General features: G+C 49.0%; 1 protein-coding gene across 2 annotated transcripts; it reads right to left on the bottom strand.

Moving 5' to 3' along the window:
• Positions 1 to 6,126: 6,126 nt before the first annotated feature.
• Positions 6,127 to 10,644, bottom strand: PPP1R14A (protein phosphatase 1 regulatory inhibitor subunit 14A). 2 transcript variants are annotated; one of them, XM_082439414.1, is made up of 4 exons: positions 10,162 to 10,639; positions 7,888 to 7,968; positions 7,235 to 7,267; positions 6,127 to 6,344 (listed from the first exon to the last, which is right to left on the bottom strand). In XM_082439414.1, the coding sequence occupies exons 1-4, from the start codon at positions 10,360 to 10,362 to the stop codon at positions 6,216 to 6,218; spliced, it is 444 nt and encodes a 147-aa protein (XP_082295540.1). In that variant the 5' UTR covers positions 10,363 to 10,639; the 3' UTR covers positions 6,127 to 6,215. The 2 variants fall into 2 exon arrangements, with proteins under 2 accessions (XP_082295540.1, XP_082295541.1); XM_082439415.1 differs by lacking the exon at positions 7,235 to 7,267 and having other exon boundaries at positions 10,162 to 10,644.
• Positions 10,645 to 15,004: the final 4,360 nt, after the last annotated feature.

Raw genomic sequence — 15,004 nt, 5'->3', positions numbered from 1 at the left:
CAAAATATGGATACTTATTGAATTAATGAATGGATAGAGTTCTAATACATCAATAAAACAGAATACTCTGAAACTGTTAGAAAAAGTGAGGTAGGGGGTCTCCACGTGAGGGCAAGACCCACCTTGCCTGCCCTCTAAACCCCAGAGAGCTGCCAAGATCCCAGCCAGCCAGTCTTCACTCCGCTCTGGTTGGCATTTAATAAAACTGAAGTCAAAATAAGGAAGAAGGATGTTTTTAAAACTAGAAAATATGTTCAAACTACGTTTTTTTCCAAGACACTCCCCCTCCAAATAAATTAATTAATTAAATGGTGAAACAAAAAAAAAAAAAAGAAAGAAAGAAAAGAAAAGAATGAGGTCGAATGTGATAATATGGAATGACTTCTAAGATATAATGTAATGAAAAAAAGTAAGAAAAATATACAGTAAATTGTATGTAATAGGCTTCCATTTACATAAAAATGATGTATTTCTGGAAGTTTACATAAGAAATTGATAACATCACTTGACTCCCCAAGAGGGAGACTTATTTTCACTGTATATCCTTTTGTAATACTTAATTTTTAAAATCATATTCATGATAAAATTGTTTCTTCAATAAAAACTAGTAATCAAAAGAAGTAGTAGTGAACTAGAGAAAAGAAAATATTTAATAAACCCAGGGCAGTAATTGCTATCATTTTGTAACATCTAGAAAAATTTGTGAATGAATGAATGGGTTACTCTCTAGAAGCCTGGGCCATGATTCACAGCCAAGCATTTATCCAGCTCGCTCACTGTATTTCCACATACTGCTTGCATGCTTTCTGGTCTGTTCTCTTGGTCAGTGCCACTGCTATTCCTGCCGACACTTGGTATTATCCAGATTTCTAAATTTTGCCCAATAAATAGATGTTAGATGACATCTCATTGTTGTTTTAATTTGCATTTTCAGATTACTATCGATTTTGAGCATTTCCTAATGTGCTGGCGAATAGTTTGGGCTTCCTGTCCTCACAGTCGTACGTTTGTGTCCCTTGTGTATTTTTCTATCAGGGTTGTTGTCTTTCTGTGTTGATTTGCAGGAGTTCCTAGTGGTTTCTGAATTGTAATCACTCATCAGTTTTAAATGCTGCAAATATCTTCTCTCATTCTTCCCATTAAATACTAACTTTGTCTATGATGTCTTTCCTTGAAAAGAGACTTAATTTTAATATGAGCAAATTCATCAGTTGTTTTGCCTTATGGTTTATACTTTGGAAGTTTTGTTTTAGAAGTCTTTCCCCACTCCTAATTCACTGCTCCTGTTATCACTGGATGCATAACAAACTGTGCTAAACTTAGTGGTGTAAAACAGCAAGCATTTATTACATTTACCTCTCATGGTTCTGGGAGTGACTGGGCTCAGCTGAGCGGTTCTTACTTGGGTCTCTCATGCCATTGAAGCCAGATGGTGTCTAGGGCCAGAGTCATCTCATTCCAGGCTTTCTCACTCATGTGTCTGGCAATTGATGCTGGCTGTCAGCTAGAACACAAAACCTCTTCATATGCCTTGGGCTTCCTTACAACATGGCAACTGGATTCCAAGAAAAAGCATCCCAAGACAGCCAAGTCTTTTATGACCTAGCCTCAGAAGTCACTGTTATACACTGATTTTTTGTATCTCACCAAAATTTATATATTGAAGCCCTCACCTCCAGTATGATGATATTTGGAGATGGGGCCTTTGGGAGGTAATTAGGGTTAGATGAGGTCATGAAGGCAGGGCCCTGGTCTGATGGGAATTGTGCCCTTATAAGAATAGACACCAGTGGACTCTCCTGGTGGCACAGTGGTTAAGAATCTGCCTGCCAATGCAGGGGACACGGGTTCGAGCCCTGGTCTGGGAAGATCCCACATGCCATGGAGCAACTAAGCCCGTGAGCCACAACTACTGAGCCTGCACTCTAGAGCCTGCGCTCCACAACTACAGAAGCTCGCATGCCTAGAGCCCATGCCCCACAGCACAGCAAGAGAGGCCACCGCAGTGAGAAGACCGCGCACCACAACAAAGAGTAGCCCCTGCTCGCCACAGCTAGAAAAAGCCTGTGCGCAGCAACGAAAACCCAATGCGCCAAAAAAAAAAGAATAGACACCAGAGAACTTGTTCTCTCTCTTTCTGCCATGTGAGGGCTCAGTGGAAAGGCAGCGGTCTGCAAGCTAGGAAGACAGCCCTCACCCAACCATGCTGGCTCCCTGATCTCGGACTTCCCAGCCTCCAAAACTGAGAGAATGAATTTCTGATGTTTAAACCACCTAGTCTATAGTATTTCATTATGGCAGCCTGAGCAGACGAATACACTCAGCACCACTTCCATCACACTTTGTTTGTGAGAAGTGAATCCCTGAGGCTGGTCTGTTTTCAAGACAAGGGGAATGAGACACCACCTTTTGATGGGAAGTACAGCAAAAAATTTGTGGACATGTCACAGTGATATTATTCTTCATTTTCTTGTATTAACTCCATCGTTTTATTCTTTACATTTAGGTCTTTATTTCATTTGGAGTCTGCCTGTGAGTCTGTTCGGTTCCTTTGTTGTATTCTTCTGTTCTTCATCAACACCACAGTTTTTATTCCTATGGCTTAATATCTGGTAGAGCAAGCCTTCCTCACTTTCTTTTTTCATGTTGACTTTGTTATCTGTACATATTATGTACAACTGTTGTTCTTCCTCCGTACAAATTTTAGAATAGACTTTATCAAGTATCTCAAAAAATCCACCCAGAATTCTGATTGAGATTGCTTTGAATTTATTGACTAATTTGGAGAGAACTTACCTGTGGATAATATTAAGATATCTTATGCAAAGTCATGGATGGTCTCATTTTTCCAAATTATCTTCTATATCCTTTATTGGCATATTAATGTTTTTTCAATCAAGGCCTTATATATCTTTGATTAAGTTGTTAGATAAACTATAATGGTTTTTTTTGGGGTCTGTTTTGGTTTTGATTTTGTTTTTTGGTGCTGAAGCCTGGAAACAAGCTTTTAAAATTATGTTTTAATTGGTTATTACAGTATTAGTGAAATGATATGGATTCTCGTAGGCTTATATCAACCATGATACACCCTTCGTGACGAGCCTTCCTGCCCTCTTTATTATGAAGTATTTCTAAAACGTTTTAGCCAATTGTGAGTACCAATCATATCATCAGTGCGACACCATTTCTAATATTTATCATTCTGATTAGCAGAGTCTCTGGTGTTGATCTAAGATGGGCGAGTGCTTTGCTCTAGCTACTTCTGGAGCCAGCTCTTAATTAAATGCCGGCCGACCAGCCCTGGAGTAGCTGACCGTTGGGGTGTAGTTTAAAACAACCCGCATAGCCACGAGGGGGCGCTAGGGCTTCACTTCTAGTCGAAGAGGGTTACTGTGCGCTGTGTGCCAGGCGCTGCTCCGGACGTTAGGAATACAGCCGTGCCTAAGGAGATAATATTCTGAAGGTGGGGGGAGGGTAGACAGACAATAAAGTAAACTAATGCATAATTTCAGGGTGTAATAAATTCGTGGAGAAAATTAATTATTGTGACAAGGGGCTCAAGGACATCTGTCTGGAATTACATCTAAATGATGATCCCTCGCTTGGGCGGAGTACTCTGGGCAGAGAAACATCTGAGGGTCCAGGAGGGGAAGAGTCTCGTGGGAGTGAGGGGGGTTGGGGGGGAGTGCAGGTGAGGGAGAGGAGAGGGATGAAGGATGACAGGTGGGGGGGGTGTGGAGCGTGTAGGGGGAGACTTTGGTTTCTCATCTGAAGCCAAAAGAAGCCCATGGAGGGAGCAGGGTGGATGGAGACAAAAGTGAGAGGGCCTTCCCTGGCGGTCTAGTGGTGAGTACTCTGCGCTTTCACTGCAGGGGCCGTGGGTTCGACCCCTGGTTGGGGGAACTAAGATCCTGCAAGCCGTGCAGCACAGCCAAAAAATAAATAAATAAAAAATAAAGTGAGTGAGAAAAAGCATTATTTGGCTGCTAAGTGGGAAACAAGATCACAGGCCCTGGGAGGCAGCATGAGGAGGTGAGTGTGGCAATTACGCAAAGGTGGTGGGTCAGGTACACTGTGTCCTTTGTGGCTTTTCCTTAACAGAGCGCCTGTGATTCAGTGTTCCTAAGGGACATCTTGCTGGCCAGGGATGGTGGCTGTAAGGAGCTAATGGTCCAGCCCCTCCCTACAATGATAAGGTTGATGATAATGCTTATTAGGTACCTGGCACTAGTCTACAATCTATGCATTTAAACCTCACAACCTCCCTGGGAAGTAGGTACAATTGTAATCATTTTCCAGATATGGAAACTTGAGGCACAGAGAGGTTAAGTGACTTGCTCAAGACCACACAGCTAGGAAGTAGGACAGATGGCATTTGAATCCAAGCACTAACCCCGGAGTCCATGCTCTTACCCACCATGGTATGCTGCTTCCCGATCCTTTTGTTGTAGCCTTGTTCTCAGTCAAATTGTATTGCCCTTTAGACAGGCTATCTCAGAGAGCTGTCAGCAGTCACTAACACCTTAGTATGAATTAGTCCACCTCTTCTTGCCACTGAAGAATTGCAATCTATGCTAAAGCTATGGCTTATAGGGGCACTGTAGTGTAGAAATATTTGGGTTCTGGAGTCATAATGCCTGTGATTAAAACCCACTGCCACTTCCCAGCTGAGTGATTTTGGGCAAGTGTCATCACTAATCTGGGCCTCAGTTTCATCATCTGTGAAGTCCCCATTTTCCAGATGAGGAAACTGAGAGGCTCAACACATGGCACACCCAAGACTTTGCTTGGATGCAAGGAGGAGGGATTCCTCCATTACACTCTCTATCCAGTTGTGTGGAGGGGAGGGGGCACTGGAAGCCTGAGGTCTGTCTGCACAGGGACAGCAAGGTCACCTGAAGGGCTGGACAGACCAGGTGCTCCTGGATACCCCTCTTCTTCAGGGTCGGCTTCTCTTCCTGCCAGACTAGAGCTGAGACCCCTGGGATGGGTGTCTGATCCTGGCGGGGCTGCTGGGCGGCACTGGATGGGCATCGGGGTCGGGGCCCCAACTTTAGGCAGTAGAAGTGAGATGGGAGATGTGCTATGCCCTTGGGGGAAGATTCCCCAGTTCTGGCCTGGCCCCAGTCCTAAGCACAGCCACAATCCCACCCCATCTTCTGACTGTACACAGCTGGGACTGCTATTGTTAAAATAATGAAACACTTCCACAGTCTTTGGTAAATAACCACTACCCACTTCTGATACCCTTGCCCTTCCCCTGAGACCCTTCAGGGCCCTCCCTTCCCCAGCATGAGCATGCCCCAGCCCAGGGGGCTTCCCTGATCCAGCTCTGGGGCACTTGCCCATCCTGACTGGTAGATGGGCCTGCCAATATTTGGTATCTTCCCTGGCTCAGCCCCAATATCAATCCCTCCTCCCACCAGTTCAGAGTTCTCTGATATGGGTACCCATTTCACACGAACTCCTATGCATCCTTCAAAGCCCTGCCTAAATGTCACTTTCTTCAAGAAGCACTCCTAGATTTCTTCACCACCCCAAGAGTGAACAGCTCCTCCCACTCTGTGGGCTCCCAAGTACCTGGGACCATGCAGCACACTTTGCTCGTATCCCCTGCCCACAGGCCCTTCTTCCCCACCACTGTGTGAGCACCTTGATGCCAGAGACATCTTCTGCCATCTTTGTGGCCTCAATACTAATGGCCAGGGTAAGCATACAATAGGTGCCCAATAAAATCTATGGAGAGGTGCCCAGTAAAATCTATGGAGAGGTTTGTTCCCAGTGCACTGTGGTCATATCAGGCACATTCAGTCCCGTGCATCTCCTGGGGCCCAGGGACCACAGGTGGCCCTCCCTACAGGAGCCCCCTTGTGCCACCCACACACTGAGGCCCTGCTGGCTGGGACTGGGCCAAGGCTGGGGGAGGTGAGGAGAGGATGTGAGTCCCAGGGGTGCAAGGTCAGCAGGGCCTGTTCTCATGCTCCCTGGCCGAGGAGTGATTCTCCATCTGTCCGGGCCAGCTGCGGGTGCTGGGACATGAGGAGACGCAGCAGGAGAGAGGGAGGTGCAGGGAGGAGCTAAGGGAAGCCCACAGTAACCAGGGAGAAGAAAAACAGGCACGCAGTGTTATTGTTACAGAACCATTAAATACAACTTATAAACAAGCCAGGATGGCGTTGCGGGGAGATGGAGGGGGTCACAGAGGCCAGAGAGGGTCAGGGCCGCGCAGTCCGGGCTCGGTCCTGGAGGGGGCTCAGGCTGCGGTCACCGGAGGGGCTGGGCTGGCGGAGGCCTGGCTGCTTGTGGAGGCCTCTCAGCTTCACCAGCAGCTCCTGGACGAAGTTCTGAGGACAAGGTGAGGGTGCTGAGAACACGGGAGGGGTGGGGGCACCCCCTGCCCAGCCCAGCCCTTCTGACCTGGGCCCCTCTATTTCCTGCTTCCTGGTCAGTGAGAGGGGATGGAGGTGGAGTTAAGGAGGGGTAGAGGCTACAGATGGAGAAGAACATGCGGGGGTGGGGGGAACAGGGAGAGAGAGAGGGAGAGAGACAGAGACCCATAGACAGAAACCAAGACATAGATGCAGAGACAGAGAGAGATGCAGAGATAGAGACAGAGGGAGAAATGAAGGGACAGAGAAAGAAACAGAGCCACAGAGAGACATGGAGATATTTCTCGAGCCAAGAGATTATCAGGAGGGTCCCCAGGGACAGAGGCCTAAGCTGGCTCCAGGGCAGACAGACACACAATGACGTTTGTCGCTCAGGCAGCCCAGAGCTGGTTAGAGAAACATGAATATTTTTCCCTTTTAAAGCAGGGAAGGAAGTGGGAGGGGCTAGGCCGCTCAGGGCCTGGAAGGATGGGGGGGCCCCTGAGAGGTGGGGAAGGGAGCCCTAGGGCGGTGGAGGCAGTAACAAGGGAGAGAGGCGGAGGGAGGTGAGCGGGCAGACAGAGCGCAGCAGTGGCAGAAATAGGAGACAGATGGGGCAGCATGTCAGCAGGGAGGCGATAATGGAGCCCCGGGGGCAGATGGGAAGAGAGGGGACAGGAGTGAGGAAGACAAAAGACGCCACTGGAGATGAGAAAACGGCCATGGGAGAGGCAGGGCTCCCAGAGTTCCCTCTGCTGGTCCTGGGCACAGCCAGCTTCTTCCCTCCTCCCCGGAGACCGCCCCCCAGCCCATAGTCAAGGTGCAGGGGGCACAACAGGGCCTGGAATGGGGGATGGAAAACTCACCTCTGTGGGGTTTGTGCACGACTTTAGGAGTCCCTAAACAACCCCACACACAAAAAAAAAAAAAAGAAAAGAAAATAGTAAATGACTAAAACATATGCCCCGCCAGCCCCTTCCATTTCCCAACAAAGCCCCAAGGCAGCAAGACAAATGGCAGTCAGACTCCCGGTGGACTTCCCATGTGGCTTCAAGGGAGGAACAAGGCCCGAGTGTCTTATAGAGCAACTGGGGGCAGGGTTGAGTCAAGAAACTCAGCACCAAGACCAGTGCTAGATCCAGAGAGGGCCAGAAGGGCACACAGCACTTCCTGCCTCTAGGAGAGCACAGGCCAGAAAAGCAAGGACACTGCGTCCAGGCTGCCTGGCTCTGACTCCCAGCTATGCGCCTTCTGAGCTATGTGACCCTGGGCAAGTGATTAGATCTCGCTGGGCCTCATTTTCCTCAAGTGGAAAGCAGAGATAGTAATAGTGATAATAGTGAAATGGAGATAATAAACCCTTCAGAGGGTTTTGTGAAGATTAAATGAGTTATTAAGTGTAAAGCAATTGAAACAGTGCCTGGCACTTAGGAAGTGCTCAAGAAACACGTTAACTATTGATATGATTTGTAGGGAGGTGCAGGGTAGGGGGCTGGGGGCGGCTTTCCCTTCCAGCTACCTGGATTTTCCGGCGTCTCTCCTCTTCACTCTCTAATTCCAACAATTCATCGATGTTGACCTCATCGGGCATGTCTGCCTCCTAAAAGGCAGAGAGGGAGGGGAGTCAGGGTCCCTTTCCCCTCCCTCCCCCGCCTTTGTCCAGGTCCCTGGAGGAGCCACAGCGGCCCCAGGACCCAGCTGGCGGGTTCTGGAGCAATAATGTGGCAGTCAGGGACAGCACCACCAAGGCGGGACATCTGGGTGTTGGGGGGAGGGGTGACAGATGGGTTGACAGAGGCCCGGGAGCCTGTACCAGCTCGGATGCTGGCCCCTGGGCCTCGGGAGTCTTGGGCCTGGCACGGGTTTCTCGCCTTGGCGCCTATTCCTACAGTGGGAAACAGGCCTGGTGGAGTCTTGGAATGTCAGATTCTGGGATTCAGGAGAGGGGCTGGCTCTGCCCTTTCAAGGAAAAGTTTAAGCGCTAGGTGCAGGGGAGGGAAGCTGGCAGGCTAGAGCCTGCTGGGGGTGGCCCCTTGCCCCAGGGCACAGGGAGGGCAGGGAGGGCTTGGGTCAGCCCCCAGGGCCAAAGCACAGCCCTCGAGTCCAGGAAGCTCTCCAAGGTGGGTGGGAGAGATAAGCCACAAGCCCAACTTTGAGCAGCCAAGAGGGGGACCCTTGGATGGCCTCTTGGGGCAAAGGGCAAATGCAGGCTGGCTCAGTAACCCTGTGGGGGACAGAACCCAGCTGTCTGAGCAAAGAGATCCCAGAGGCTACAGAGTTTTGCCTCCCCTACGCAAAGTCTTGCTGACTCCATTGTGGGCTTCAGGCCTGAGTGGTCAGGGGATTGTGTGTGGCATGGAGTGTCTGTAAGTGTGTTACCTGCCTGTGTGAGTTTCTGTGTGTGAGCCAGAGCCTGATGCCAAGGCGCCAGGGCCGGCACGAGGGTGCAGAGGTGTGTGACATTGCGCGCAGCCTGTGCAGGGGCCTATGGTCCTACGGGTGGGCAGTGGGCGACTCTGGCTTAGCTGTTTTTGTCTCACCGTCATGCGTCACTGTAGCGTATGCTGATCAGTAAGTGACCACAGCTTGTGTCCCTGAGAGTCTGGCTAGCTGTAGTGCCCACGGCTGGAGGACGGCCTCAGAGGATGCCACCTACCACCAGCAACTGTCCACCTGTGTGAGCCCACATGTGTCTGAGAACAGAGGGCCCTCGTGTCACTGCGAGGGGCCATGGCTTCTCCCGCCTTCGCACTGTGCTGCGGAGTATCTGTCGTCCTGTGTGTCTGTGTACCTGTGACCATGCTCCACAGCACGAGTGCGTTGTACAAAATGTGACTTCAGGCAGAGACCCGAGTGAGATGTCGTGTCTGTCTGTAGCCCATGAGACAGCATAGGAGGCCATAGCTTGTGCCCTGTGTGTCCACTGGCAGCTGCAGTTTCTGCCATTGTATGTCTGGAGGGGCCCATAGCTTACATGGTTTTCTGTCTGGGTGTAGCTATAATTTCTGTTATTTTATGTCTGCACGTGGCTGCAGCATCTATCATTGCGTTTGCATGTGATTATCGTTTTTTGCCTTTAGGAGATAATGGATGGTCGGTACTTGAATCACTGGGTGTCCGGGGGTAGCTGTTGTAACTTGTACCGTCTGCGAGCCGCTACAGCCTGTGCTGTGTGTATCTATGAACAGCTGTAACTGGAGTCCTTTCGTGTGGGTGTAGTTGTTGTGTTGTGTCTGCATATGGCTGTGGCCTGTGCTGTTGTGACTGTGAGAGCCTGCGGCTGTAGCATAGGTTGATCCGTAAGCGACCCCAGCTTGTGTCCTTGAGAGTCTGTGCATGGCTGTTGCTTCTGTCACTGTGTCTGCGAGTGGCCATAGCTCGTCACTGTGCACGTCTGTGAATGCTGATGCTTCCTTTGCTGTGCAGCTCCGTGTGGTTGTATCTCCCCTGCCACCATGTATATGTTTGGCTTTAAGACATCCCCCTCCCCCCACCCTTTCTCCAGATATGGCCATTCCAGCTCCCCAAGTTTGCCTCCTCACCTCCCATACGCTAAATCCCTGGTGCTCCCCTGGTGTTTGGACCCAAGTGTCTGTGTGCACAAGCAGAGTGCCATGGAGGGTGGACGGCAAGGCCCATGAGTCCAGGAGCGTGCGTCCTAACGTGTGAACGAGGCTGCACCAGCGCGCACCAGCGAGCACAAGCAACCAGAGACCCTCAAGGCGTAGGGAGTCCGGGCTCGGGGTCTATCGATCCGGGACTCCCCCTGCAACCCCACCTCTCCCCGTCTCACCCTGCCGCAATACAGCTCCTCCAAGCGCCCGTCGATCCACTTCTCCACGTCTAGCCGCCGCTGCAGCTCCCGCCGGTCATACTTGACGGTGACACGCGCGTGTCGCTTCTGCAGCCCCCCGGGGCTGCCTCCCGGTCCCCGGGCCCGCGATGGAGCCTGTAGCTTGCTCAGCACCCGCTTGCCCAGCCGCTGAGCTGCCATCGCGGTCCTGGCCCCGGCCCCGGCGCCGCGCTGTGAGCTTTCGCCTGGCGGCCAGGGGGCCTCTTACGGGCCGGGGCGGGGCCGACCGGGGGCGGGGCTCGGACTCGCAGGGGGGGCCGGCCCCGCCCCGGCTGCCCCGGGCCTCAGTTTCCCTGCCTGCAAAGCGAGGACTGGCCGCTGCGCCGGCGTGAAGCCCGCGGCCGTGCCTGGCTCAGGTATGGGCGGGATCCGGGAGCCCCAGACCCGATCGGGCGACAGGGGCTCCCGGGGCCTGGATCCGGGATGGGCTCTAGGGGACCCGGCCTGTCTGCGCCCTCTGGCGGTTGCCAGGGATAGTGCACGAGCCACTGTGCTACCTACTCTCTTTGCAAGGGAAGGTCAAGCCATAGTACTCAACGGTACATCATTTGTTCCTTCTTTCATTTATTCACTCATCCATGCATTCATTCGTTCATATTCACTCACTCTACTCAACAAATATTCATTTGACATCATGACATCTGGGCTGTAACCCCCACCCCCGGCCCAAATCAGACTCCCCATGCCAAATAGCATCCAGGGGTTCTCTGTCCCTCTGGTCATCACCAGGCTCCCCCTCCTGAACTTCCCTAGGCACTGGAGATAGAGCAGTGAACCAACAGACAAGTCCAGTCCTCATGGAGTTGGCATTCTTGCGGTGGAGGCAGGCAGTGACATAATAAGTAAGTACAGTATATTATACAGTTTATTAGAATACAATTAGTTCTATGGAGAAATATGAAGCAGAAAATGAGAAATGGAGTGAGGGTGGGGTTGCAGTTTTAGCCAGGGTAACCAGAGAAATCTCTTACCTCACAAGTCTTCCCACTTTAATTGAAAGCAGCAAGAATAACACTTCAAAACTTAAATGAAACTTAAATTTGGCCATGTCCCTCCCCTGCTTAAGACTATCCATAACTAGGCAATGGTTTCTTAAATATGACATCAAAAACAAAGCAACAAAAGAAAAGAAATAGGAAAATTGGACATCATCAAAATTTAAAACTTTCATTTTAAAGAACATCATCAAGAAAGTGAAGAGACAACCCACAGAATGAGAGAAAAAAATTTACTCGTTTTATTTACCGTCTGTTTTCCAACTAGTAGTGTACCAAAGGGAGGGCAATAGGAGTGGTCCACCTTGGGTACAGGAAAAAAGGGGTGCACTGTCTGTGGAGAATTTAAAAATAATAATAAAACTGATCAAATTTGGCCAAGCTTTTATTATGCCATGTGACAAATTCTAAACAGTATCAGTGATAAAATAATCCTTCCACCCCCAGGAAAAAATTGTTTGGTGGTCTACTGACTGAATTGATGCAATAATGTTGAGTTTTAATAATATATATGTAAGCTTCAAATTAGATATTTTTATTACTCTATCCTTTAGTAAACACTGTATTTGTATTAGTTTTTTATTGCTGTGTAATAAATTAGCACAAACTTAGCACCTAAAACAGCACATGTTTATTATCTCATAGTTTCTGTGGATCCAGTCCAGTCATGGCTTAGCTGGGCCCTCTGCTCCAGGGCCTCACCAGGCTGCAATCCATGGGTCAGCCAGGGCTGCTGTCTCATCAGAGACTCGACTGAGAAAAGATTTGCTTTCATCTGCTTGAGGCTGTGGGGATGAGGTCTTCATTTTCTTGCTGGCTATCAGTGGGGTTTGCTCCTGGCTCCTAGAGGCCACCTACATTTCCTTGCCATGTGGCCTTCTCCATAGATCTTCTCACAATGTGGCAACATATCTTTCAAAGCTAGCAATGGAGAATCTCTTTCTTCTCAGTCCACGAAGACAGAGTCTTACATAATATAATGTAAACCTCCTTTGCCATATTTAATTGGTTAGAAGCAAATCCCAGGTCGTGCTCACACTTGAGAGGATTATACAGGCCATGAACATGGGGGCTGTCCAACATCTGTTTGCCACAATATTCTACAGCGGCGGTTCCCAACTTTTTTGGCACCAGGGATCGGTTTCATGGAAGACAATTTTTCCACGGACCAGGGGGCTGGGGGGGATGGTTTCGGGATGATTCAAGCACATTACATTTATTGTGCACTTTATTTCTATTATTATTACATTGTAATATATAATGAAATAATTATACAACTCACCATAATGCTGACAGGAGGCAGAGCTCAGGGCTCAGGTGGTAATGCGAGTGGTGGGGAACGGCTGTACATACACATGAAGCTTCACTTGCTCGCCTGCCCTCCGCTCACCTCCTGCTGTGTGGCGTGGTTCCTAACAGGCCACGGACCGGTACCAGTCCGTGGCCCAGGGGCTGGGGACCCCTGTTTTATAGGGAAGTCAATATAGAGAACTCTCAGGTATACACTTGACCTCTGACATATGAAGACTCAGTTCTGTGTGTTCATTTTGAAAATAAGTTCCTAACAATTTGGAATCATTTGGGCTTGTTTCAGGCACTTCTGTGATTCTACATATTCTTGCATTTAAATAATAGGTTAGAAATTTAAATGATAGCACACTGATTGTAAAGATGAAGAAACTATTCTGTCATTCTACACATCCTTTTGGAGTTTTTGTGTTTAAAAATTTAAAAGATTGAATCAGGGTATGAACTGTGAGGTATAATATTTTTATTTGGTAAGTACAAATTTTCATTCATATATGAAATATTTTACTGAATTTGAGTAATATCTTTAAAATGGAAATTTATTCATTTTCAATTATTAATTTTAAAATTAAAGAACAAATAAAATAATGATTCTTACATGATTATTATCGAAAATAATTTCCTGGTAGAGAGGAGGTATAAAAAAATTATCCACCCCAGGTGTTGTTACAGAACTGAATGTGGGTTTGCTTGCCTGCCACACAGCAAAGCCAATTTACTGACACTGGGTTGTGGTAAAGGAAAGTACAGCATTTATTTGCAGGATGCCAAACAAGGAGAAGGGGCAGCTCGTGCTCAAAAGATGGGATCTCCCCGATGGCTTTCACGGAAGGGGTTTTAAAAGCAACATTTGGGGTGAGGGTTGTAGCTCGTGGACTTTCTTCTGATTGGTTGGTGGTGAGGTAACAGGGTGATGTTTTGGGAATCTTAATCATCAACCTTCTGGTTCCAACCAGTCTGGGGTCTAGATGCTTGTGGTCAGCATTTAGTCACCATCCTCCACCTGGGTGGGGGTCTTAGTTTCTGCAAACAAAACTTAAAGATATGTGTCAGATTGTTATGTATATCCCTTGAGGAGGAACTGACTCTGTTTTATCGCTGAACTATTGTTTCTTGCCCGTTTCCTTTGTTTCTGCGTTCCTTTACTTCCCTAACTAGTAACTGTTGAGTCTGCTCTTTGGAACTCAAGGAAGGCCTAAGAGACCAAAGCCTTTATCTACAAACAAGAAACAGAGGACTTTTGTACCTGGGAGGGCCTCACAGGGTCCTGCTTGGTTTCAATCCCCCTTTTCTTTGATACTCCTCAATCCTGAGGGGCACAGGGGCAGGACATGAAATGGAATAAAATTTTGGATAAAGAGGTTAATCATAAACTTGGTAGGTCCTCACTGCAAGATAAAAGAAGATGGCAGGCATAAAATCTTAATTGTTTAAGGTAAACACCACTTTGATAACCCAGTTAAGGCTCTTCACATATTATTATGTCTGCAGGGAGGCCAAGTAGTGGGCGTGGCCCTGGCTCCTGTAACACACTGACGTCTTTCTTGCTTCAAGACTTTTGCATTTGCTGTTTGCTTAGAATGTGTTTGTTCATCAGCCCTTCTTATCCTTCAGGGTTCATATCAAAACCACCCCCTTCACCACCTGTTCTCTGTTAATCCCAGCCCTTAATTCATCTCCTTCATAGCACTGTTAGGTGTTATAAATAATAATATACTTATTTTAATTATCCTGTTGGCTACTCCTATGCCTGCCCTACTCCATCCTCTTTTCGAGATTCAGCTCATATAGCCCTCTTCCAGGAAGCCCTCCCTGGCCCAGAAGCTGGTCGGATGCCTCCTCTGGGTTTTCCTCCTTTCAGGTCTGATTACTCTGCCTGTGCTTCCCCATCACAGCCCTGACACCTATCCTTCTCTGGTCAATTATCTGTCTTCATCTAAGTACTAGGAACTGTGGAGGCAGGGTCTGGGGTTCTTGTTCATTCATGGGTCTATCACCTCCTCTGGGAGCCCTCCCTGGCCCTCTCTCAGGCTGAATAGGGAACTTGTCTGGGCTCCCAGGTCTTCCACCACGCAGCCCCTGATCACTCAGCCTGCGCTTGCGCCGTCTCATCCATAATCACTCTGCCCTATGCTTCTGTCATCACTGTGTTGGGCTGTTCCTGTCTGGTGATGCAGGGACCACTCTGGCGTGGTCACCTCTGGGTAGGCGCTCAGTGAACTCTGGAATTTAGGAAGAATAAACCCCTCGCCCTCAACGGAAGGCTGAAGCAAGATGGGCAAAAACCACAGGTTTCCAGTATGAGCACGTCTGCGACCTCTCCTCCCACCCAGAGGCGCAATCCAAGAGCGAAGGTGCTCGGACGTGGTCAATAAGCCCACGCGCAAGGGCAGCCGGAGCCCCGAGGTTCAACCTGCGAGCGCCGGCCCCTAGGCTAGGTTCCCACCGGGGCGGAGCAAACGCAAGTCCCGCCCCTTTAC

The sequence above is a fragment of the Balaenoptera physalus genome, assembly GCF_965194825.1.
Source record: "Balaenoptera physalus genome assembly, chromosome: 19".
Lineage (NCBI taxonomy): Eukaryota > Metazoa > Chordata > Mammalia > Artiodactyla > Balaenopteridae > Balaenoptera > Balaenoptera physalus.
The sequence above is the reverse complement of the archived record's forward strand: the minus strand, read 5'-3'. Positions and strand labels throughout refer to the sequence as shown.

Excerpts from the sequence above, each read along its gene's own strand:
- PPP1R14A (XM_082439414.1), bottom strand. The coding sequence starts at position 10,362 with ATGGCAGCTCAGCGGCTGGGCAAGCGGGTGCTGAGCAAGCTACAGGCT. Across the intron at positions 7,969-10,161 it reads AGGAGCTGTATTGCGGCAGG|GAGGCAGACATGCCCGATGA; the intron begins GTGAGACGGGGA and ends TCTGCCTTTTAG. Across the intron at positions 7,268-7,887 it reads AGAGACGCCGGAAAATCCAG|GGACTCCTAAAGTCGTGCAC; the intron begins GTAGCTGGAAGG and ends GGGGTTGTTTAG.